This window comes from Leuciscus leuciscus, assembly GCF_965113295.1.
Source record: "Leuciscus leuciscus genome assembly, chromosome: 21".
In the NCBI taxonomy this organism is placed as follows: Eukaryota; Metazoa; Chordata; class Actinopteri; order Cypriniformes; family Leuciscidae; genus Leuciscus; species Leuciscus leuciscus.
This window is the reverse complement of record NC_138745.1, coordinates 5733738-5759255: the sequence shown is the minus strand read 5'-3', so window position 1 is coordinate 5759255 and position 25518 is coordinate 5733738. Positions and strand designations below refer to the sequence as shown.

At 38.5% G+C, this 25518-nt stretch overlaps 1 protein-coding gene across 2 annotated transcripts in view; it reads left to right on the top strand.

Moving 5' to 3' along the window:
- LOC309485306 (uncharacterized protein) overlaps window positions 1-25518 on the top strand; it is a 41003-nt gene continuing 15485 nt past the window's right edge. The window contains exons 1-9 of one of the 2 annotated variants that reach the window (XM_082152098.1): window positions 1-118; window positions 2931-3227; window positions 3599-3898; window positions 5275-5580; window positions 6387-6497; window positions 7046-7207; window positions 7638-7928; window positions 8998-9048; window positions 9137-9391. In XM_082152098.1, the coding sequence (XP_082008224.1) occupies window positions 67-118; window positions 2931-3227; window positions 3599-3898; window positions 5275-5580; window positions 6387-6497; window positions 7046-7207; window positions 7638-7928; window positions 8998-9048; window positions 9137-9391 (1825 nt within the window). In that variant the 5' untranslated portion in view covers window positions 1-66. Of the gene's footprint in view, window positions 119-2930; window positions 3228-3598; window positions 3899-5274; window positions 5581-6386; window positions 6498-7045; window positions 7208-7637; window positions 7929-8997; window positions 9049-9133; window positions 9392-25518 lie in introns of both variants that reach the window. The other variant, XM_082152097.1, reaches the window with a different exon arrangement.

The following is a 25518-nucleotide window of genomic DNA, read 5'->3' as shown; positions in this document are numbered from 1 at the left end:
GCAAAAGCAATGAAAGAAACAAATAGAGTAACGATAAGGAGTATGTTCGCACTCCAGTAAATCGGCATGAAGTTTAAAGTCCTGTTCTATTTATGGCTGATGGGCCTAATAAAGCCAGGTGAGTACTATAGCCTATGCGTATCATTACAGAAACAACACTACAGCTATTGTTAAGGTTCTCTAAAGGCATTGCCAAGACAAAAAGTGATTTAATGTTTGCTATTTTTTTTAATTGTCCTGAACTGAATTTTAAAGTTTAAAACTGGACGTGTGTTACTATGCGTACAATATTTTGCAGTACAGTGTTGTTGTTTTTGAATGCTGTGTATTTTCTACATTATTGAAGATAACCAAAACCTGAATGAGGGAAAGTTTGACCAAAGATGAACAATAACTGTGTGATTCAAATTTTTAATACCAGAAATGTCCAAGTTGTTTGTTACCACAGCCTCCTTTCGTAACCGGAAAATATAAATAGTCATTAAATAAACTGACAAACAATTCACAATGGCATAAGTGTTTATTAATAATTATTATTATTGCTGTTATAAATAGCCCTCTAAAGTTGATTTTGTCTCCTAATTATTATTTTTTTTTTTTTTTTCTCGTTTTATTGTAAATGTTTATTTAGCACACTTATTGTCAATACAGCATGCAATCTTTTAAATCAGAAATGCAAAGAAGAACATTTGATCTTAGAATGATATACAAAAGCCAAGAATGGTATTAGTTTGTGTTATCCAGTCATGGGAATAATAATATCATGCATAGTCCATATAGAGAGGTCTAGTAAGAAGACCTAGTTAATTATTATAAAGCAATGAGTTTTATCCAAAACAACTCTCAGTGCACTTAATCGAGTGACAGTTCTCCTGAATTTAAGTGCTTTTCTTAAAACCTTTAAGTGTCTGATCCAGATGTTTGATCAATGTGTTATCACCTTATTTTTTAAGCAGTCCTAAATCAAGCACAGGCTACTGCTCTTGTTTTTGGATTAAAGTGCCCCTATTATGCTATTTTAAAGGTTCCTAATTTGTTTTGGAGGTCTCGTACATGTGGTTTACATGTATCTAAGGTCAAAAACACATGAATGTTCTCATAATATACATTGCACATCACCTAATTTCTCAAAGAGTCTGAAAACAGTTTGTTCAAAGATTCAGTCTAAACCCTTCCTTTCCGCGAACTTACTCTGCTCTGATTGGTCAGATGGGCCAGTCTGTTGTGATTGGTCTACCGCTTACATCACTACTACCATATCTGAATTTGAATATGAACTTTAACAATGGCGTCGGTTTTACTAAATCAACTACAGCGCGAGTCCCCATCCTTCTTAAGTGCATGCAAAGTAGATTCGCAACACTGAAAACAGCATCTTCTCAGCTACAACTACCGTGTCTGAGGGCGGGTCAAAGTAGACCTTGTTTGCAGGCAGCCAATGAAGACCATAGGTAGTGTTGTTTTTGGCGGCCTGTTTTAACTTTAATTTTAAAGTCTTTGTGTCAAGCTGTCATTTTAGTTTTTATTAGTTTTTAGTCACATTCATACTCTTTTTAGTCTAGTCAAGTTTCAGTCGACTAAAAGTCTGAGCATTTTAGTCTTATTTTAGTCAGAATTATCCATGACTATTTTCGTCTAGTTTTAGTCAACGAAAACTGATGACATTTAGTCTAGATTTAGTCAATGAAAATTGTATTTTAGTCTCTTTTTAGTAATGCAATTCTATTTAACCCAGTCAATATAGTGTATCACTATGGAAAAATAGCAAAAATATCAAACAGAAAAGTAACACTCGTCTCATTCGTGGAGGTTGAAAAACAAGTTCTTTGTGACATCCAAGATTTATTGTATTAAAATTTAAATGCAAAAGAAAAGGCATGAGAGGTGGCTGTTTTTGTCAATTTTAAGTTTTAATTAAAAATGTTTGCGATTTTAATATAACTACATGGCTAAATATTTTACCACTTGCTTATAAATCTAGATAGAAGTAGTGCATTGAATAATACGTTATTTAAATTGTGCTTAAAAGTGAATTACGTCTATTAAAGAGTGTATATGTGTACAAAGAGAATCGCAATGCTGACAAAACTAAAAAAAAAAAAAAAAGTAGCTGATAACCTCTGGATTTGAAATAAAAATAGTGAGTATGTGTTTGTGGTACAGCCGTGGATCAGTTACGCACGGCAAACGAAAGCACTATAGCGCGTGGTGCTCCTGCACACGGAGTGTGTGTGAAACAGGCGTCAGACTTAACTTTGTTTGTTGTCGCTACTCACCGCAGCTGCATCTTCTAACTAATGCTGCGAGTGGGGTTTGAGGAAGTGACGTCGCCTGCGTCTGCGCAGTGTGACCTGATGCAACCCCTGAAGGTAGCCACGGGAAACAGAAATACTGCAAAATAATAATAATGCAACTAAACGAGACGAAATAACGTCATAACATTTCGTCTCGTCTCGTTTTGGTCAACGGAAATTAAGAGACATTTTAGCATAGTTTTTATTTTGTAAACCACTTTTAGTCTCGTTTTTATTCGTCAACAATATTGCATTATACATTTAATTATAGTTATCGTCACATGACCAGCACTTACATTGCGTCTCGTCTTGTTTTCGTCACGTGATAAAGGTTCGTTGACGACGATATTTAGTCATAATTTGCGTTGACGAAAGCAGCACTAACCATAGGCTGGCATTATGCAAATATGTTACATTGTTACATAGGTATGCAACAGGAAGTGAGACTGGAATTGAGACTGAAACTCGTTTCGGCAGTTCAGAATCAATTCTTTCTTTTAAGAAACAATAATTTAATTTGTTGTGTACTTTGATCTTTAAAATTTTTGTTCAAAAAAGCATAATAGGGCCACTTTAAGAGTCTGAAAATTGAAATGCTTTTCCTTTCATATTTTTCTGGCCTTCTCTTAAACTTAGGCTCCTCTGCAGATGTCTCTGTGTCTCCGGGCTCCTCAACTGTCCTCAACTGCTCCTTTACACTGCCTTCTCTAGTTGATGATTCACTCTTAAACATCACCTGGTCCTTCAGTGGTTTAGTCATTGCCTCAAGGAATCACACTCAACCAGGCTTCTTCTTGAACACAACTGCTTCCTTCATTGGCTCCTTCCCACTGACTGTTTACAATGCCACTCCAGACCAGCAAGGGGTGTATGAGTGCAGGGTGAACTATAATGAAACCGATTACTTCACAGATGTGACTCTGACAATACTAGGTAAGTCTCAGTGCATCTCATATAGGTCACTTGTGTGAAATAGTGGCTGTTGTTGAAAAACACAGGACCAATGTCCAACTTATTAATATAAATACTGTAAAAAATGTCTAACCCTCCCAAATCAAAAATTTCAAGTGACCGATAACATCAAAATTTTTCAATTGGCCCAAGTGAAATTCTTGTTGCAATAGTCTGTTAACATTGGCTCAATGAGAAATAATACGTCAGACTAATTGAAAAATTTAGATGTTATCGGTCACTTGAAATTTTTGACTTGGGGATGTAATTTTTTTTTACAGTGAATAAATATAATATCAGATACATATCCCAGACAAGCTAAACCTTGGAGTTGCATTCTAAATCTCTTACAGTTCCTCCACTGGTTTCCATCATCGTACCTGAAGTATTCCTGAAAAGAAAAAGTGTGTTCGAATGTTGGGCAAGGAGCTTTAGTCCTCCACAAATCATGTTTACCTGGATACGAGCAGGGAAAAAAATCCAAGAACCCCAAAAGCTGCAAGTGAACCGTACAGAGGACGGGCTGTACGACGCAGTCAGCTGGCTAACCTTGATCCCTGAAATCTCTGACCAGAACACAAGCTATGGCTGTAAGGTGCAACATACAGCCCTGGTGAAACCTATCCTTGAAGAGTTCACACCTTACATTATAGGTATTCAGAATTTACACATTTGATTGGTAGATGTCATTCGTTTGAAACAGGATGCAACTTTTGCTGTAACAGTACAACATGTACAAGTTCTTTCAGCTTATTTAACATTAGTTACACGCATTTCACCATTCAATCAAGTGGCTTCATCAGTTCATGTCGCAAACTTTTTGCAGAATTGTACAACTTATGCTGTAGGATTTGTCTCAGGCATCAGTTGCAATTGATGAAGGAAATAACTTCTTGATGTTGTCAGTTTTGCTCTGCAAGTCTGAATTGGGGAACAACTATCAGGAAATAATGAACAGATTATGGTTGTTCTTCTTTGACATACATGATCTTCCATTCCTAAACAATCAGTCCACTTTATCCAAGACTAGTAGATCCAAACACCGGCCTTTTGGTCCTTCACATTTAGGGTTTTCACACTTGAAATAGTTAAAGTCCTTATTTCCATATTTTGCAATGTCAGTGTCATTGATTGGACGAATGCAGCACGCAACCTGTTACCATATAAGGCTCTAAAAGAAAGCCTGCATCAAGCTGTAATATTCTAACAGCACTGTGTTTCACACTGTACATGTTTGGCACCGCAATGCGGAGCTAACACCGCAAAAGTGCTAACCCTGCTCTGGAGCAGGGTGTGAAGCGTTCCTTTACCAGGGGTTAAAAGTAGGATTAAGAATGACAATAAACCGGGTTAAGGACAGTGTGAAAAGCCCTAAAGATTTTCGGGTAGAAGTCTTCTGTGAAGTCCGCATCAGTGCTGTTTCTGTAAAAGGATGCATTGAGGGCTTAAAGTGGGTACTCATAAGCATCCTCCTGAATCATAAAACAACAAATGGGACACCCTATGGTAGGGCACTTCAACTCCAGTCCTGAAAAGGGTCAGTGTTTTGCTGAGTTTAGCACTAACCTTAACCAAACACACTTAAACAAGCTAATCAAGATCTTCAGAATTACTTGCAAATTACAGGTGGGTTAAATTGGGATTGGTACTAAAGTCTGCAGGACATAGGCCCACAGGACTAGAGTTGAAGATTGTATTGTATAACCCTGCCCTATTGTATTGTAGACTTCATGAACGTCCATTTGAACCATTTGGGACAGAATGCAAGTATGCAATGCTGTCTCAAGATGGTTCACTCGTCTGTGCTGGCCCTTATGCCTATGAAGCAGTTGTTTCATTCTCTGATGTCTGAGAATACTTTGCAAATACATGCCAAATTTTTACTACGCATTCATGGACATTTATTCATCTGGGAAACCAACATACTCATATAAAGATAATGTGGGTTTTAATGGACTACTGGTAATATGTGGTTAAGATTGATTACTGGTACTTTTAGTATATTTCATTCTTTTTTTTCTTTTTTTAGTTCTCCCGAAGGTCACTCTCTCAACTGTTCCCTCATCTTCCCACTCATCTCCACTCACCCTCTCCTGTGACATCAGTGGATTCTACCCCAACAACCTATCCATTCTATGGATCCAGAATGGAAAGGTTCTTCCTGAGCTTCCCTTGTCCATCCAGAATGAGGATGGAATGTATATGACACATCAGTATCACACCTTGAGCGTGGAGGAGAGGAGCAGAGGAGGAGAGGTGAAATGTGTGGCCCAGCAACACAATGTGCAAGAACCTGCCTATGGAACCATTGACCTTTCCACTGATGACCCACGTGGTATGGGAGAAAGGACTTCACTTGCCTTCTTGCACTTCACTGCTCCTGGAGGACCACATTCCTGCAGAATATATCTCACAACACACCTGCCTGGAGGTTTTAGTGATCTGGAATACCTTGATTAGCTAGTTAAGGTGTGCTTATTTAGGGCTAGACCTGATATCTGCTGGAATGTGGCCCTTCAGGAGGAGGATTGGACACCATTAGCCTACTTTTGTTGCAATCAAGTTCTTGTGAGAAGTTTATATTTGCAAGTTGAAGTCATAATTATGATGTCAGTTGTATTGAAATCACTTTGGTAAGAGCAATATGGCGATGTACCATTTCTACATAAAATTCAACACAATTTTTTTAACTCTACATCTAGAAAATGGTGAAGAATGTGCACTGGATGCGTTTTTTTATGTTTTTATTCAGTTTCTGAAAGTGGTGTAAATTGAATCATTATAGATTATGTTGTAATGTACTATCCCATGGCATTTTATGATAAATGAAAAAAATATTTTTTTAACAAATTTGCCTTTTATACAGATGATGCATCCATTATGTCCAAGACTGACTCACCCACAACTTACACCTTCATGGGCTTAAAGAAAATCCTACATTTTCCACTCCCAATTATGAACTTGTGTTGACACTCAAGTGTGCTCAAATCGTAAATATAATCTTTCCGACATGACTTGAACGCATCATTCGACTAGTGTTGTGTTTTAATTGGATTAAAGGTGAAGTGTGTTAAATGTTATAGAAAACAAGTACATGGAGAAAAATATATTTTATACATTTACTGCTCTAATCTCTTTCAGTGCAAAACCCAGGTCTGAATAAGTCAGCCAAGGCTTCGGTAGCGATGATGATCATTTCACTCACCCTTGTTTTATTGCTCTGCTTGGGATTTTCTTGGAAGAGAAGGGATGGTAAGTCTGGTAACACACCAATGACTTAATAAAATATTATTACAAAGCTTTCTGTTAGCAATCCCATTGATTTTAGGCTAATGGGAGTTGCTTGATTCATACCTAAAAAGTATGTGCCATCTTTGCCAATCTGGAAACATATTGAGCCAATAACCTAGGCTGTAAATATTGTCACTCTATTAGAAGCAAGGTATCAAGCTTTTCTTTGTTAGCATGGTCATGCTAGTGCTAGCCCTGGATGTAAAAGCTTAATCTGCACTATTCTGGAGCAAAAAAACACATCTTTCTCCATTGGCGGGTATTCAAAAGAAGCTGTGCATTCTGATGAAATAAAATTTGTGGAAAGCGACATATAAATTGCAAATATTTCATCATAGTATTGTAGATTTGTTCAAGCCCTTAAAAGCATAAAATGGGCTTATATTATATAAGTCTATTTCATGTTTAATGTAACAGGTCAGGATAGTTACTAGTGATATGAACAAATGATGGCAGAATACTAGTGAGCTAAATGGAAATGCTAACACTTTTAACCCCCTTTTTCTCAGAGAAGCTGAAGTCTCTGAACATCTCAGCGATTGTTCTGCCACCCAGGGTGATTGTGGGTAAGAAAGGCAGAGTCACTGTCAGTGTGGAAGGCAGGTTGGCAGAGAGAGTGCAAACGACATGGTTTCTGAATGATGTGCCCATCACAGACACTGCATACAAAGGTATCAGCCAACTAAGACCACAACATATTCATCTTCATCATTTACTATCAAGCGGACCATTGTATAGTTGGCCATTACAGTTTATTAATCAAATCTAATGACACATAAATTGATTATGGATAGAGGAATTTTGCTGTGAATTTGTATAAAACAATTGCAAATGAAATCATGTTATTTGGAACTAGCCAACACAGAATAGTAGAAACGAAACCTCCATGATGTTTGAAACTGACATTTAAATACATTGTTTTCACACTGCTTTCATTAAGTCAAATGGACAAAAGCAGTAGTTGAAATGAAGTTGAGATGAAAGTGGTGGATTTACACATTAGATATTTCTTAACTTATTCAAATTATTAACGTGCATTATTAATTCAAACTGGCTGTTTGTCTGTATATGTGTTTCATCCTCTCATTCTCTCACACACAGAGAAAAAATATGGTCCTTTTCACTCAGCATCCTACACGCCTCGTAACTCTCGTGTGTCTGTGGTGTCAGAGAAAGGCCCTCTGCTGCCCTCTACTGCCTCAGGATATTACAAGATACACACACAGATGCCACCGCGCTCATCCTCCAGCCTAAACAAACAACTGTTCTCCTCTGTCACATTTATACCCAACCTGTCCATTCACAAGGGTGCAGTCTTCAAATGTCACATCTCGTATAAGGGGAAAGACAAGATTGTGGCCGAGAGAGTGTCCGACAAGTTTACTATTCTAGGTCAGAGGGCATGTTGAGGTGTATTGATGCGTTCAAGTCCTCCTGGGAAGTTTGTATTTACAAGTTGAGAAGTCATAATTATGATGTCAGGTGTGTTTAAATTTATTAAAATATAGTGATACCTTTTCTACATAAAATTCAAAGATTTAAAAAATCTGCATTTACTAAATAATGATTAAAAAAAGTGCATCAGGTTTTTTTTTGCTTTTTTATTTATAATGTTAATGAGAAAAAAAGCATTCATTTGAACAAATCTACCATTATAGATGCTGCATCCATTTTATCACTGACACACCCCCACCCAGTTTCCCACTCGTAATTACGACTTTGTGGTGACGTTGAATTTGCGTTCAACTCATAAATACGATCTTTCCTATGTGACTTCAATGCACCATGCATTAACCTCATGCTTTACCTGCAGTTTGCTTTATTTTCTTTGAAGCTATTGGGAAAATCAAAAAAAAAAAAAAAAATGTCCAGGTCTGATATCACCCCAAAATGAAGAATTGGAAGAAAATATATTTTGCACAAAGAAATTCAAGCCTGTTTATCAAAGTTAAGATTTTTGCAGTAGACATTATTTTCATGACAAGTAATCACATTTTCCCTCAATATCATTATTGCAATGTGTTTAGACATGCGCTTTTGAAGTTTATTTTTTATTTTTACTCCAATTATTCTAAAAGGGTGATTTATTAATAATACAATATTTTTTTAAATATAATATAATAAATGCAAATTCTACAGTGAATTATAAATATTTCTATAAATATATAGGCTATTAAAATTTATATATATATATATATATATATATATATATTATTATTATTATTTTATTTTTATTTATTTTTTTACAGTTATGAGAATTGAATTAAAAAAAAAAAAGGTTATTTGTAGATTGATTTTAGAGTGAAATATGACCCAGACATGTTGACCCAGGCTTGGCGAGGTTCACCTCCAGTTGGTTTCAGCTGCTGGTTCCTGTTAATAGATTTTTGTTCTCTTTTAGCATATAAAACAAGATGCAGGTTAACATTTGTTGACAATAGTATTGGGTTTTTTGGTTTAGCACCACCGGAAGTTTCAGAGATCCAGTTCTCAGAGCCAAATGAGGAAGGAGGTATCACATACAGCACACACATTCAAATATTTCAAACTATTTAAACGCAGCATGAAAGGTTGTCAGTAACGGACCCTCTCCCCAGGAGTTGTGACAATGGTAGCCCAGGCCTCTCACTTTCATCCGGACGTCATCACCTTCCGCTGGTTCTGTGAGGGAGGCGAGCTGAGCCCGGTGTCCGTCCCGCCAGCGCTGGCAGCTCCTCGGCCTGATGCTGAAGGCTTCTTCTCAGCCATGAGCCAGTGCAGGCTGCCCAAAGCAGAGCTGGAGAGAGGAGAAGCCAGGGTGTGGGTCACCGTTCACCACATGGCCCTAAAACAACCCATCACACGGGAAACCCGAGGTGAACACTGGAATGAAATAACTGAATTCTTGTGAATAAGATTAAAGGGTTAGTTCACACAAAAATGAAAATTCTGGCATTAACTACTCACCCTCACTTTTGTTCATCTTCGGACGTTGTTGCGAGAATGCATGTTGGAGACTATTATTTTGTAAATAAAGTGGTAAATTGTGTTTTTTGCAAGAACAAAGTACTCATGTCACTTCATAAAATTGGATTACTTTAATAATGTCTTTACTACCTTTCTGGGGCTTGAAAGTAGTTGTGTAGCTGTCAATGGAGGGACAGAAAGCTCTCAGATTTCATCGAAAAAATCTTCAGTTGTGTTCTGAAGATGAACGAAAGTCGTATGGTTTGAAACGACGAGAGGGTGAGTAATTAATTAGCCTATAGAATTTACATTTTTGGGTGAACTATCCCTTTAAGGCTGTGTTCAGTATAGAGTGCATTAGTGCCCACCCACTTTTTCAGCAGTCTTGGTTCCGCAATTTTTTTCCTATTCATTTTTTCCATGGGGATTTTTAAGAGTTATTTAAGAGTTATAAGCAATGAAACAAACCAAACAGCTACGAGGAGAATCACAATTGGGTTTGATTTGAAGCAAAAAAGTATTTGAAAATCATACAGAAAGACAAGACTGTGAACCAAACAGCTACAGTGAAGGAAAGAACTACAATCCCATGAAGCATTGCGGACGACATAATCGAAATAAAAAACATGGTATATGCACACCTTCCAGCCATTCAAGTATTAAGACAGACTATGGTATAAATAAAATGTAAGTATGTAAGGATAACTCTCTGATTGGTGGAACTTCATCTACTTACAGCATAATGTAGTCTTCACCAGGACTTCTGCTGTTAAACACAATCCTTTAAAAAATAAGTTGAAATCATGCAGACTGACAGCTTCAACAAAAGCATATACCATCAATTAACAACCTCGGTCAGGTCTATCTTTAAAAGTTTATATGTTATTATTAAAAATTAATTTCCCTATGGAGAAAATGAATGTGTATTTTTTACTTCCGGACACAACTGTTGCATTCTATAGACCTTATGCTCCAGAGAAACGAGGGCGCCGTCATCTTTAGAATATTGTCTTTGAACTTCCGTTTTTGTGGTTGCTCTGTATATCTCTATGGCATTGCTGTCCAGGAGTAATTAGCTCTTGAAGTGGATTTACTTAATGTAAAGTTAACGAAAGTTATCATGAGGATTGTATGTTTAAAGCAGATGTCTTAACAAATGTCAGTAGAAGATTTTAAAACGAGCCATTCATTCATTATACGCAAGATCGCTGGAAGTCAAAAGACAAAGAGCGCAGCGCTGAAAAGGGGCGGAGCTACATAAGGTCTATAGGAAACTTCCATATTACACACATACTACAGTATTTCTGGAGTATATACTTGGCACAGTATGTGAATTTTTTTAAATAGCTGGATGACCTATTTCATTAACCAAAATGTTCAGTATAAAACACAACCAGAGCACAATGTATGGAATATTTTATCCAGAATGCCAAGAGTTGAGACATTTAAACAACAAACTTGAAGCAAAATACCCATAATACTGTTGGTTTTTGGTACATAAAGTGTAACATACACTTTGCTTTACTTATATACATATGCTTTACTTGCATACTTACAGTATACTCACATAAAGCAATGTATACTTTAAAGCAAATCTCAGCTGCGATTGTTTATATTGTCGCAAAATGTAATTATATTATTGCCAAGCTCTTTATATATATAGTTAGATATATATTATATCAAACTTTATTTGCAAACATACTGTTACGGTAAGAATGATGGAAGACCAGGGCGAGATGCAGTTTACAGTCTTTAATAAATAAAGGAAATAGTCCTCAATGAATAATTAGAACACAAATCACAGGCATTAATCAGAACCAGAACAGAAACTGCCAGATGACTGGAACTTAGGTAAACAACATAAACTTCCACGAGGGTAGAGACCAGGGACCCCGAGATGCTTTCAACCAGTCAGGAAGAGTGAAGACAGCAGAGAGGGTTAACAGCCGAGAGCGGGTGCTGAACAGGTACTCTGCAAACAGGCACAGCTGGATAATACACAGTCTGTTGGCAGTCTAACTCACAGTAGAATGAATGGTATCACTTTCCACGGACCGGACAGGACAGGACAGGACAGGACAGGACAGGACAGGACAGGACAGGACAGGACAGGACAGGACAGGACAGGACAGGACAGGACAGGACAGGACAGGACAGGAGCACAGACGTCTCTCGCGTGAGGTCATTGAATAATCCGACAACAAGACAGGGCTAGGAAGAGGGAATAAGAAGCTGAGACAATCAAGAGAAAAAAGGGAACAGGTGAGGAGATGGGAACGAAAGGGGAAACAGCTGTAAGAGATAATTAAAGCTGCAAGCAGCGATGAAAGGGCCCTCGCACCCGTGCCATCGTCACTCGTTGGCTTTAGGAAGACAGAGCATGGTTGGGCAATGTGCATTTAAGGAGGTATACAGTATATAGTAGTTGCTAGCATGTTTAGTATGTTTTTAGCATGCTTAGTACACAATAGGTATGTGGTTAGTACTGCATTACTGTGTTAACCAGTTCAGTTTCTGTTGGCAGTAGGTGGGGTTATATATCTGAATATTGCTTTGTAGATGTGTTCAGTGCAGGACTTTTATCAAGTATGTGAAGTTTGGGGCAGATTGGATATTGTATGTTTGAGTTACAACAACTTCCTTTAGCATTTCTATTATGTTTTATGATGTTTCTAGCATATTACATATTAATTTTGGGGTAGATTGGACATTGCATGCCTGAGTTACAGCAAATTCCTATTTAATTGCAGTAATAGCATGCTTTAGCACTTAGCTAAGTGTTTGCTAGCATGTTTTAGCATGTTTCTAGTATGTTGTTAGCATGTTTAGCACTTGCTGGCACTTTTTTATATGTTATCAGGAGTTCACAACAGTGTTAAACATGTCACTTCCTGTTGCCAGTAGGCGGCGCTATGACTGTAACTGAATATGAGCATGGTCATGTGTTCAGGACAGAACGCTTATCAAACGTGTGAAGTTTGGGGTAGATTGGACATTGTATGCTTAAGTTACAACAACTTCCTTTAGCATTTCTAACATGCTTTAGAACTTAGCTATGTGTTGCTAGCATGTTTCTTGCATGTTACATATTAAGTTTGGGGCAGATTGGACATTCCATGCCTGTGTTACAGCAAATTCCTATTTAATTGCAGCAATAGCATGCTTTAGCACTTAGCTAAGTGTTTGCAAGCATGTTTTAGCATTTTTCTAGAATGTTGTTAGCATGTTTAACACTTGCTGGCACTTTTTTATATGTTATCAGGAGTCCACAACAGTGTTTAACATGTCACTTCCTGTTGCCAGCAGGTGGCGCTTTGATTGTAACTGAATATGAGCATTGTCATGTGTTCAAGACAGAACGCTTATCAAAAGTGTGAAGTTTGGCGCAGATTGGACATTGCCTTCTTGAGTAACAACAACATCCTGTTTCATTATATTAGCATGCTTTAACACTTAGCTTAGTATTGCTAGCATGTTTTAACATGTTTCTAGCATGTTTAGAAGTCAATGGTATATTTTTAACATGTTGCTAGAACGGCATCAACGTGTTAAACATGACACTTCCTGTTACCAGTAGGTGGCGCTATTACTATAACTGAATATTCTCATGTAGATGTGTTCAGGCCATGACTCTTATCAAACGTGTGAAGTTTGGGGCAGACTGGACATTCCGTGCCTGTGTTACAGCAAATTCCTATTTAATTGCAGTATTAGCATGCTTTAGCACTAAGCTAAGTGTTTGCTAGCATGTTTTAACATGTTTCTAGTATGTTGTTAGCATGTTTAGCACATGCTGGAACTTTTTTATATGTTATCAGGAGTCCACAACAGTGTTTAACATGTCACTTCCTGTTGCCAGCAGGTGGCGCTATGACTGTAACTGAATATGAGCATGGTCATGTGTTCAGGAAAGAACGCTTATCAAAAGTGTGAAGTTTGGCGCAGATTGGACATTGCCTTCTTGAGTAACAACAACATCCTGTTTCATTGAATTAACATGCTTTAGCACTTAGCTAAGTTTTGCTAGCATGTTTTAACATGTTTCTAGCATGTTTAGAAGTCAATGGCATTTTTAACATGTTGCTAGAACGGCATCAACGTGTTAAACATGACACTTCCTATCACCAGTAGGTGGCGCTATTACTATAACTGAATATTCTCATGTAGATGTGTTCAGGCCATGACTCTTATCAAACGTATGACGTTTGGGGCAGACTGGACATTCCGTGCCTGTGTTACAGCAAATTCCTATTAATTGCAGTATTAGCATGCTTTAGCACTAAGCTAAGTGTTTGCTAGCATGTTTTAACATGTTTCTAGTATGTTGTTAGCATGTTTAGCACATGCTGGAACTTTTTTATATGTTATTAGGAGTCCACAACAGTGTTTAACATGTCACTTCCTGTTGCCAGCAGGTGGCGCTATGACTGTAACTGAATATGAGCATGGTCATGTGTTCAGGACAGAACGCTTATCAAACGTGTGAAGTTTGGGGCAGATTGGACATTCCATGCCTGAGTTTCAGCATCTTCCTGTTTCATGGCGAAACATCGAAATTTGTCAGGCCGCCGAGGACCCGCCCTTCGACGAAAACTCAAGATCTTCGCAATTTAACGTCGCAAAGGCCTTAAGATTACACTCACCAAATTTGAAGATGATCAGATTAAAACTGTAGGAGGAGTTCGTTAAAGTACGAGGCATGAAAATGGCAAAAACTGCACAAAAATCTGAGAGGAAGTTGAAAATGGCTGACTTCCTGTTGTGTTTAGGGCTACGCTCCAAGAGACTTTTTTGTAGGTATTAGGTCCTTACATGTATGTACCGAATTTCATAAACGTACGTGGAACATAGCGGGAGGCGCACTCCGTTGAACTTTTATAGGTGGCGCTATCGAGCCATTTTGCCCCGCCCAATTCTGAAACCTATATCAGATGTAAATTTTCGCCAGTTCTGACGCGTGTGCAAAGTTTCGTGAGTTTTCGAGCATGTTTAGGCCCTCAAAAATGCGATTAAATGCGGAGAAGAATAATAATAATAATAATTAAAGCTGCAAGCAGCGATGAAAGGGCCCTCGCACCCGTGCCATCGTCACTCGTTGGCTTTAGGAAGACAGAGCATGGTTGGGCAATGTGCATTTAAGGAGGTATACAGTATATAGTAGTTGCTAGCATGTTTAGTATGTTTTTAGCATGCTTAGTACACAATAGGTATGTGGTTAGTACTGCATTACTGTGTTAACCAGTTCAGTTTCTGTTGGCAGTAGGTGGGGTTATATATCTGAATATTGCTTTGTAGATGTGTTCAGTGCAGGACTTTTATCAAGTATGTGAAGTTTGGGGCAGATTGGATATTGTATGTTTGAGTTACAGCAAATTCATATTTAATTGTAGTAATAGTATGGTTTAGTACTTATAGTGTTTACTAGTATGTTTTAGCATGTTTCTAGTATGTTGGTAGGATGTTAAGCACCTACTGGCATTTTTTTTTATATGTTATTAGGAGTCCACAACAGTGTTTAACATGTCACTTCCTGTTGCCAGCAGGTGGCGCATTGACTGTAACTGAATATGAGCATTGTCATGTGTTCAAGACAGAACGCTTATCAAAAGTGTGAAGTTTGGCGCAGATTGGACATTGCCTTCTTGAGTAACAACAACATCCTGTTTCATTATATTAGCATGCTTTAGCACTTAGCTTAGTATTGCTAGCATGTTTTAACATGTTTCTAGCATGTTTAGAAGTCAATGGTATTTTTAACATGTTGCTAGAACGGCATCAACGTGTTAAACATGACACTTCCTGTTACCAGTAGGTGGCGCTATTACTATAACTGAATATTCTCATGTAGATGTGTTCAGGCCATGACTCTTATCAAACGTGTGAAGTTTGGGGCAGACTGGACATTCCGTGCCTGTGTTACAGCAAATTCCTATTTAATTGCAGTATTAGCATGCTTTAGCACTAAGCTAAGTGTTTGCTAGCATTTTTTAACATGTTTCTAGTATGTTGTTAGCATGTTTAGCACATGCTGGAACTTTTTTATATGTTATTAGGAGTCCACAACAGTGTTTAACATGTCACTTCCTGTTGCCAGCAGGTGGCGCTATGACTGTAACTGAATATGAGCATGGTCATGTGTTCAGGACAGAACGCTTATCAAAAGAGTGAAGTTTGGCGCAGATTGGACATTGCCTTCTTGAGTAACAACAACATCCTGTTTCATTGAATTAACATGCTTTAGCACTTAGCTAAGTTTTGCTAGCATGTTTTAACATGTTTCTAGCATGTTTAGAAGTCAATGGCATTTTTAACATGTTGCTAGAACGGCATCAACGTGTTAAACATGACACTTCCTGTTACCAGTAGGTGGCGCTATTACTATAACTGAATATTCTCATGTAGATGTGTTCAGGCCATGACTCTTATCAAACGTGTGACGTTTGGGGCAGACTGGACATTCCGTGCCTGTGTTTCAGCAAATTCCTATTTAATTGCAGTATTAGCATGCTTAAGCACTAAGCTAAGTGTTTGCTAGCATGTTTTAACATGTTTCTAGTATGTTGTTAGCATGTTTAGCACATGCTGGAACTTTTTTATATGTTATTAGGAGTCCACAACAGTGTTTAACATGTCACTTCCTGTTGCCAGCAGGTGGCGCTATGACTGTAACTGAATATGAGCATGGTCATGTGTCCAGGACAGAACGCTTATCAAAAGTGTGAAGTTTGGCGCAGATTGGACATTGCCTTCTTGAGTAACAACAACATCCTGTTTCATTGAATTAGCATGCTTTAGCACTTAGCTAAGTATTGCTAGCATGTTTTAACATGTTTCTAGCATGTTTAGAAGTCAATGGCATTTTTAACATGTTGCTAGAATGGCATCAACGTGTTAAACATGACACTTCCTGTTACCAGTAGGTGGCGCTATTACTATAACTGAATATTCTCATGTAGATGTGTTCAGGACAGAACGATTATCAAAAGTGTGAAGTTTGGGGCAGATTGGACATTCCATGCCTGAGTTACAGCAAATTCCTATTTAATTGCAAAAATAGCATGCTTTAGCACTTAGCTAAGAGTTTGCTAGCATGTTTTAGCATGCTTCTAGTATGTTGTTAGCATGTTTAGCACTTGCTGGCACTTTTTTATATGTTATTAGGAGTCCATAACAGTGTTAAACATGTCACTTCCTGTTGCCAGCAGGTGGCGCTATGACTATAACTGAATATGAGCATGGTCATGTGTTCAGGACAGAACGCTTATCAAACGTGTGAAGTTCGGGGCAGATTGGACATTCCATGCCTGAGTTACAGCAACTTCCTGTTTCATGGCGAAACATCGAAATTTGTCAGGCCGCCGAGGACCCGCCCTTCGACGAAAACTCAAGATCTTCGCAATTTAACGTCGCAAAGGCCTTAAGATTACACTCACCAAATTTGAAGATGATCAGATTAAAACTGTAGGAGGAGTTCGTTAAAGTACGAGGCATGAAAATGGCAAAAACTGCACAAAAATCTGAGAGGAAGTTCAAAATGGCTGACTTCCTGTTGTGTTTAGGGCTATGCTCCAAGAGACTTTTTTGTAGGTATTAGGTGATTACATGTATGTACCGAATTTCGTGCACGTACGTGGAACGTTGCGGGAGGCGCACTCCGTTGAACTTTTATAGGTGGCGCTATCGAGCCATTTTGCCCCGTCCAATTCTGAAACCTATATCAGATGTAAATTTTCGCCAGTTCTGACGCGTGTGCAAAGTTTTGTGAGTTTTCGAGCATGTTTAGGCCCTCAAAAATGCAATTAAATGCGGAGAAGAATAATAATAATAAACAGAGCAATTCCAAGAGGGTCCTCACACCATCGGTGCTCGGGCCCTAATTAAAGCTGCAAGCAGCGATGAAAGGGCCCTCGCACTCGTGCCATCGTCACTCGGTGGCTTTAGAAAGACAGAGCATGGTTGGGCAATGTGCATTTAAGGAGGTATAGTAGTTGCTAGCATGTTTAGTATGTTTCTAGCATGCTTAGTACACAATAGTTATGTGGTTAGTACTGCATTACTGTTTTAACCATGTCAGTTTCTGTTGCCAGTAGGTGGGGCTATGTCTACATCTGAATATCGCTATGTAGATGTGTTTAGTGCAGGACTTTTATCAAACATGTGAAGTTTGGGGCAGATTGGACATTGTATGCTTGAGTTACAATAACTTCCTTTAGCATTTCTTGCATGTTTTATGATGTTTCTAGCATATTACATATTAATTTTGGGGTAGATTGGACATTGCATGCCTGAGTTACAGCAAATTCATATTTAATTGCAGTAATAGCATGCTTTAACACTTAGCTAAGTATTTGATAGCATGTTTCTAGTATGTTGCTAACATGTTTAGCAGTTGGTGGCACTTTTTTATATGTTATTAGGAGTCCAGAACAATGTTAAACATCACTTCCTGTTGCCAGCAGGCGGCGCTATGACTATATCTGAATATGAGCATGGACTTGTGTTCAGGAGATAATTCTTATCAAACGTGTGAAGTTTGGGGTAGATTGGACATTGTATGCTTAAGTTACAACAACTTTCTTTAGCATTTCTAGCATGATTTAGAACTTAGCTATGTGTTGCTAGCATGTTTCTTGCATGTTACATATTAAGTTTGGGGCAGATTCGACATTGCATGCCTGTGTTACAGCAAATTCCTATTTAATTGCAGCAATAGCATGCTTTAGCACTTAGCTAAGTGTTTGCTAGCATGTTTTAGCAAGTGTCTAGTATGTTGTTAGCATGTTTAACACTTGCTGGCACTTTTTAATGTTTTTATATGTCCACAACAGTGTTTAACATGTCACTTCCTGTTGACAGCAGGTGGCGCTATGACTGTAACTGAATATGAGCATGGTCATGTGTTCAGGACAGAACGTTTATCAAAAGTGTGAAGTTTGGCGCAGATTGGACATTGCCTTCTTGAGTAACAACAACATCCTGTTTCATTGAATTAGCATGCTTTAGCACTTAGCTAAGTATTGCTAGCATGTTTTAACATGTTTCTAGCATGTTTAGAAGTCAATGGCATTTTTAACATGTTGCTAGAACGGCATCAACGTGTTAAACATGACACTTCCTGTTACCAGTAGGTGGCGCTATTACTATAACTGAATATTCTCATGTAGATGTGTTCAGGCCATGCCTCTTATCAAACGTGTGAAGTTTGGGGCAGACTGGACATTCCGTGCCTGTGTTACAGCAAATTCCTATTTAATTGCAGTATTAGCATGCTTTAGCACTAAGCTAAGTATTTGCTAGCATGTTTTAACATGTTTCTAGTATGTTGTTAGCATGTTTAGCACATGCTGGAACTTTTGTATATGTTATCAGGAGTTCACAACAGTGTTAAACATGTCACTTCCTGTTGCCAGCAGGTGGAGCTATGACTGTAACTGAATATGAGCATGGTCATGTGTCCAGGACAGAACGCTTATCAAAAGTGTTAAGTTTGGCGCAGATTGGACATTGCCTTCTTGAGTAACAACAACATCCTGTTTCATTGAATTAGCATGCTTTAGCACTTAGCTAAGTATTGCTAGCAAGTTTTAACATGTTTCTAGCATGTTTAGAAGTCAATGGCATTTTTAACATGTTGCTAGAATGGCATCAACGTGTTAAACATGACACTTCCTGTTACCAGTAGGTGGCGCTATTACTATAACTGAATATTCTCATGTAGATGTGTTCAGGACAGAACGATTATCAAAAGTGTGAAGTTTGGGGCAGATTGGACATTCCATGCCTGAGTTACAGCAAATTCCTATTTAATTGCAAAAATAGCATGCTTTAGCACTTAGCTAAGAGTTTGCTAGCATGTTTTAGCATGCTTCTAGTATGTTGTTAGCATGTTTAGCACTTGCTGGCACTTTTTTATATGTTATTAGGAGTCCATAACAGTGTTAAACATGTCACTTCCTGTTGCCAGCAGGTGGCGCTATGACTATAACTGAATATGAGCATGGTCATGTGTTCAGGACAGAACGCTTATCAAACGTGTGAAGTTTGGGGCAGATTGGACATTCCATGCCTGAGTTACAGCAACTTCCTGTTTCATGGCGAAACATCGAAATTTGTCAGGACGCCGAGGACCCGCCCTTCGACGAAAACTCAAGATCTTCGCAATTTAACGTCGCAAAGGCCTTAAGATTACACTCACCAAATTTGAAGATGATCAGATTAAAACTGTAGGAGGAGTTCGTTTAAGTACGAGGCCTGAAAATGGCAAAAACTGCACAAAAATCTGAGAGGAAGTTCAAAATGGCTGACTTCCTGTTGTGTTTAGGGCTATGCTCCAAGAGACTTTTTTGTAGGTATTAGGTGATTACATGTATGTACCGAATTTCGTGCACGTACGTGGAACGTTGCGGGAGGCGCACTCCGTTGAACTTTTATAGGTGGCGCTATCGAGCCATTTTGCCCCGTCCAATTCTGAAACCTATATCAGATGTAAATTTTCGCCAATTCTGACGCGTGTGCAAAGTTTTGTGAGTTTTCGAGCATGTTTAGGCCCTCAAAAATGCAATTAAATGCGGAGAAGAATAATAATAATAATAATTAAAGCTGCAAGCAGCGATGAAAGGGCCCTCGCACCCGTGCCATCGTCACTCGTTGGCTTTAGGAAGACAGAGCATGGTTGGGCAATGTGCATTTAAGGAGGTATACAGTATATAGTAGTTGCTAGCATGTTTAGTATGTTTTTAGCATGCTTAGTACACAATAGGTATGTGGTTAGTACTGCATTACTGTGTTAACCAGTTCAGTTTCTGTTGGCAGTAGGTGGGGTTATATATCTGAATATTGCTTTGTAGATGTGTTCAGTGCAGGACTTTTATCAAGTATGTGAAGTTTGGGGCAGATTGGATATTGTATGTTTGAGTTACAGCAAATTCATATTTAATTGTAGTAATAGTATGGTTTAGTACTTATAGTGTTTACTAGTATGTTTTAGCATGTTTCTAGTATGTTGGTAGGATGTTAAGCACCTACTGGCATTTTTTTTTATATGTTATTAGGAGTCCACAACAGTGTTTAACATGTCACTTCCTGTTGCCAGCAGGTGGCGCATTGACTGTAACTGAATATGAGCATTGTCATGTGTTCAAGACAGAACGCTTATCAAAAGTGTGAAGTTTGGCGCAGATTGGACATTGCCTTCTTGAGTAACAACAACATCCTGTTTCATTATATTAGCATGCTTTAGCACTTAGCTTAGTATTGCTAGCATGTTTTAACATGTTTCTAGCATGTTTAGAAGTCAATGGTATTTTTAACATGTTGCTAGAACGGCATCAACGTGTTAAACATGACACTTCCTGTTACCAGTAGGTGGCGCTATTACTATAACTGAATATTCTCATGTAGATGTGTTCAGGCCATGACTCTTATCAAACGTGTGAAGTTTGGGGCAGACTGGACATTCCGTGCCTGTGTTACAGCAAATTCCTATTTAATTGCAGTATTAGCATGCTTTAGCACTAAGCTAAGTGTTTGCTAGCATTTTTTAACATGTTTCTAGTATGTTGTTAGCATGTTTAGCACATGCTGGAACTTTTTTATATGTTATTAGGAGTCCACAACAGTGTTTAACATGTCACTTCCTGTTGCCAGCAGGTGGCGCTATGACTGTAACTGAATATGAGCATGGTCATGTGTTCAGGACAGAACGCTTATCAAAAGAGTGAAGTTTGGCGCAGATTGGACATTGCCTTCTTGAGTAACAACAACATCCTGTTTCATTGAATTAACATGCTTTAGCACTTAGCTAAGTTTTGCTAGCATGTTTTAACATGTTTCTAGCATGTTTAGAAGTCAATGGCATTTTTAACATGTTGCTAGAACGGCATCAACGTGTTAAACATGACACTTCCTGTTACCAGTAGGTGGCGCTATTACTATAACTGAATATTCTCATGTAGATGTGTTCAGGCCATGACTCTTATCAAACGTGTGACGTTTGGGGCAGACTGGACATTCCGTGCCTGTGTTTCAGCAAATTCCTATTTAATTGCAGTATTAGCATGCTTAAGCACTAAGCTAAGTGTTTGCTAGCATGTTTTAACATGTTTCTAGTATGTTGTTAGCATGTTTAGCACATGCTGGAACTTTTTTATATGTTATTAGGAGTCCACAACAGTGTTTAACATGTCACTTCCTGTTGCCAGCAGGTGGCGCTATGACTGTAACTGAATATGAGCATGGTCATGTGTCCAGGACAGAACGCTTATCAAAAGTGTGAAGTTTGGCGCAGATTGGACATTGCCTTCTTGAGTAACAACAACATCCTGTTTCATTGAATTAGCATGCTTTAGCACTTAGCTAAGTATTGCTAGCATGTTTTAACATGTTTCTAGCATGTTTAGAAGTCAATGGCATTTTTAACATGTTGCTAGAATGGCATCAACGTGTTAAACATGACACTTCCTGTTACCAGTAGGTGGCGCTATTACTATAACTGAATATTCTCATGTAGATGTGTTCAGGACAGAACGATTATCAAAAGTGTGAAGTTTGGGGCAGATTGGACATTCCATGCCTGAGTTACAGCAAATTCCTATTTAATTGCAAAAATAGCATGCTTTAGCACTTAGCTAAGAGTTTGCTAGCATGTTTTAGCATGCTTCTAGTATGTTGTTAGCATGTTTAGCACTTGCTGGCACTTTTTTATATGTTATTAGGAGTCCATAACAGTGTTAAACATGTCACTTCCTGTTGCCAGCAGGTGGCGCTATGACTATAACTGAATATGAGCATGGTCATGTGTTCAGGACAGAACGCTTATCAAACGTGTGAAGTTCGGGGCAGATTGGACATTCCATGCCTGAGTTACAGCAACTTCCTGTTTCATGGCGAAACATCGAAATTTGTCAGGCCGCCGAGGACCCGCCCTTCGACGAAAACTCAAGATCTTCGCAATTTAACGTCGCAAAGGCCTTAAGATTACACTCACCAAATTTGAAGATGATCAGATTAAAACTGTAGGAGGAGTTCGTTAAAGTACGAGGCATGAAAATGGCAAAAACTGCACAAAAATCTGAGAGGAAGTTCAAAATGGCTGACTTCCTGTTGTGTTTAGGGCTATGCTCCAAGAGACTTTTTTGTAGGTATTAGGTGATTACATGTATGTACCGAATTTCGTGCACGTACGTGGAACGTTGCGGGAGGCGCACTCCGTTGAACTTTTATAGGTGGCGCTATCGAGCCATTTTGCCCCGTCCAATTCTGAAACCTATATCAGATGTAAATTTTCGCCAGTTCTGACGCGTGTGCAAAGTTTTGTGAGTTTTCGAGCATGTTTAGGCCCTCAAAAATGCAATTAAATGCGGAGAAGAATAATAATAATAAACAGAGCAATTCCAAGAGGGTCCTCACACCATCGGTGCTCGGGCCCTAATAATTAAAGCTGCAAGCAGCGATGAAAGGGCCCTCGCACCCGTGCCATCGTCACTCGTTGGCTTTAGGAAGACAGAGCATGGTTGGGCAATGTGCATTTAAGGAGGTATACAGTATATAGTAGTTGCTAGCATGTTTAGTATGTTTTTAGCATGCTTAGTACACAATAGGTATGTGGTTAGTACTGCATTACTGTGTTAACCAGTTCAGTTTCTGTTGGCAGTAGGTGGGGTTATATATCTGAATATTGCTTTGTAGATGTGTTCAGTGCAGGACTTTTATCAAGTATGTGAAGTTTGGGGCAGATTGGATATTGTATGTTTGAGTTACAGCAAATTCATATTTAATTGTAGTAATAGTATGGTTTAGTACTTATAGTGTTTACTAGTATGTTTTAGCATGTTTCTAGTATGTTGGTAGGATGTTAAGCACCTACTGGCATTTTTTTTATATGTTATTAGGAGTCCACAACAGTGTTTAACATGTCACTTCCTGTTGCCAGCAGGTGGCGCTTTGACTGTAACTGAATATGAGCATTGTCATGTGTTCAAGACAGAACGCTTATCAAAAGTGTGAAGTTTGGCGCAGATTGGACATTGCCTTCTTGAGTAACAACAACATCCTGTTTCATTATATTAGCATGCTTTAGCACTTAGCTTAGTATTACTAGCATGTTTTAACATGTTTCTAGCATGTTTAGAAGTCAATGGTATTTTTAACATGTTGCTAGAACGGCATCAACGTGTTAAACATGACACTTCCTGTTACCAGTAGGTGGCGCTATTACTATAACTGAATATTCTCATGTAGATGTGTTCAGGCCATGACTCTTATCAAACGTGTGAAGTTTGGGGCAGACTGGACATTCCGTGCCTGTGTTACAGCAAATTCCTATTTAATTGCAGTATTAGCATGCTTTAGCACTAAGCTAAGTGTTTGCTAGCATGTTTTAACATGTTTCTAGTATGTTGTTAGCATGTTTAGCACATGCTGGAACTTTTTTATATGTTATTAGGAGTCCACAACAGTGTTTAACATGTCACTTCCTGTTGCCAGCAGGTGGTGCTATGACTGTAACTGAATATGAGCATGGTCATGTGTTCAGGACAGAACGCTTATCAAAAGAGTGAAGTTTGGCGCAGATTGGACATTGCCTTCTTGAGTAACAACAACATCCTGTTTCATTGAATTAACATGCTTTAGCACTTAGCTAAGTTTTGCTAGCATGTTTTAACATGTTTCTAGCATGTTTAGAAGTCAATGGCATTTTTAACATGTTGCTAGAACGGCATCAACGTGTTAAACATGACACTTCCTGTTACCAGTAGGTGTCGCTATTACTATAACTGAATATTCTCATGTAGATGTGTTCAGGCCATGACTCTTATCAAACGTGTGACGTTTGGGGCAGACTGGACATTCCGTGCCTGTGTTTCAGCAAATTCCTATTTAATTGCAGTATTAGCATGCTTTAGCACTAAGCTAAGTGTTTTCTAGCATGTTTTAACATGTTTCTAGTATGTTGTTAGCATGTTTAGCACATGCTGGAACTTTTTTATATGTTATTAGGAGTCCACAACAGTGTTTAACAAGTCACTTCCTGTTGCCAGCAGGTGGCGCTATGACTGTAACTGAATATGAGCATGGTCATGTGTTCAGGACAGAACGCTTATCAAAAGTGTGAAGTTTGGCGCAGATTGGACATTGCCTTCTTGAATAACAACAACATCCTGTTTCATTGAATTAACATGCTTTAGCACTTAGCTAAGTTTTGCTAGCATGTTTTAACATGTTTCTAGCATGTTTAGAAGTCAATGGCATTTTTAACATGTTGCTAGAACGGCATCAACGTGTTAAACATGACACTTCCTGTTACCAGTAGGTGGCGCTATTACTATAACTGAATATTCTCATGTAGATGTGTTCAGGCCATGACTCTTATCAAACGTGTGACGTTTGGGGCAGATTGGACATTCCGTGCCTGAGTTACAGCAAATTCCTATTTAATTGCAGTAATAGCATGCTTTAGCAATTAGCTAAGTGTTTGCTAGCATGTTTTAGCATGTGTCTAGTATGTTGTTAGCATGCTTAGCACTTGCTGGCACTTTTTTATATGTTATCAGGAGTTCACAACAGTGTTAAACATGTCACTTCCTGTTGCCAGCAGGTGGCGCTATGACTGTAACTGAATATGAGCATGGTCATGTGTTCAGGACAGAACGCTTATCAAACGTGTGAAGTTTGGCGCAGATTGGACATTCCATGCCTGAGTTTCAGCAACTTCCTGTTTCATGGCGAAACATCGAAATTTGTCAGGCCGCCGAGGACCCGCCCTTCGACGAAAACTCAAGATCTTCGCAATTTAACGTCGCAAAGGCCTTAAGATTACACTCACCAAATTTGAAGATGATCAGATTAAAACTGTAGGAGGAGTTCGTTAAAGTACGAGGCATGAAAATGGCAAAAACTGCACAAAAATCTGAGAGGAAGTTGAAAATGGCTGACTTCCTGTTGTGTTTAGGGCTACGCTCCAAGAGACTTTTTTGTAGGTATTAGGTCCTTACATGTATGTACCGAATTTCGTAAACGTACGTGGAACATAGCGGGA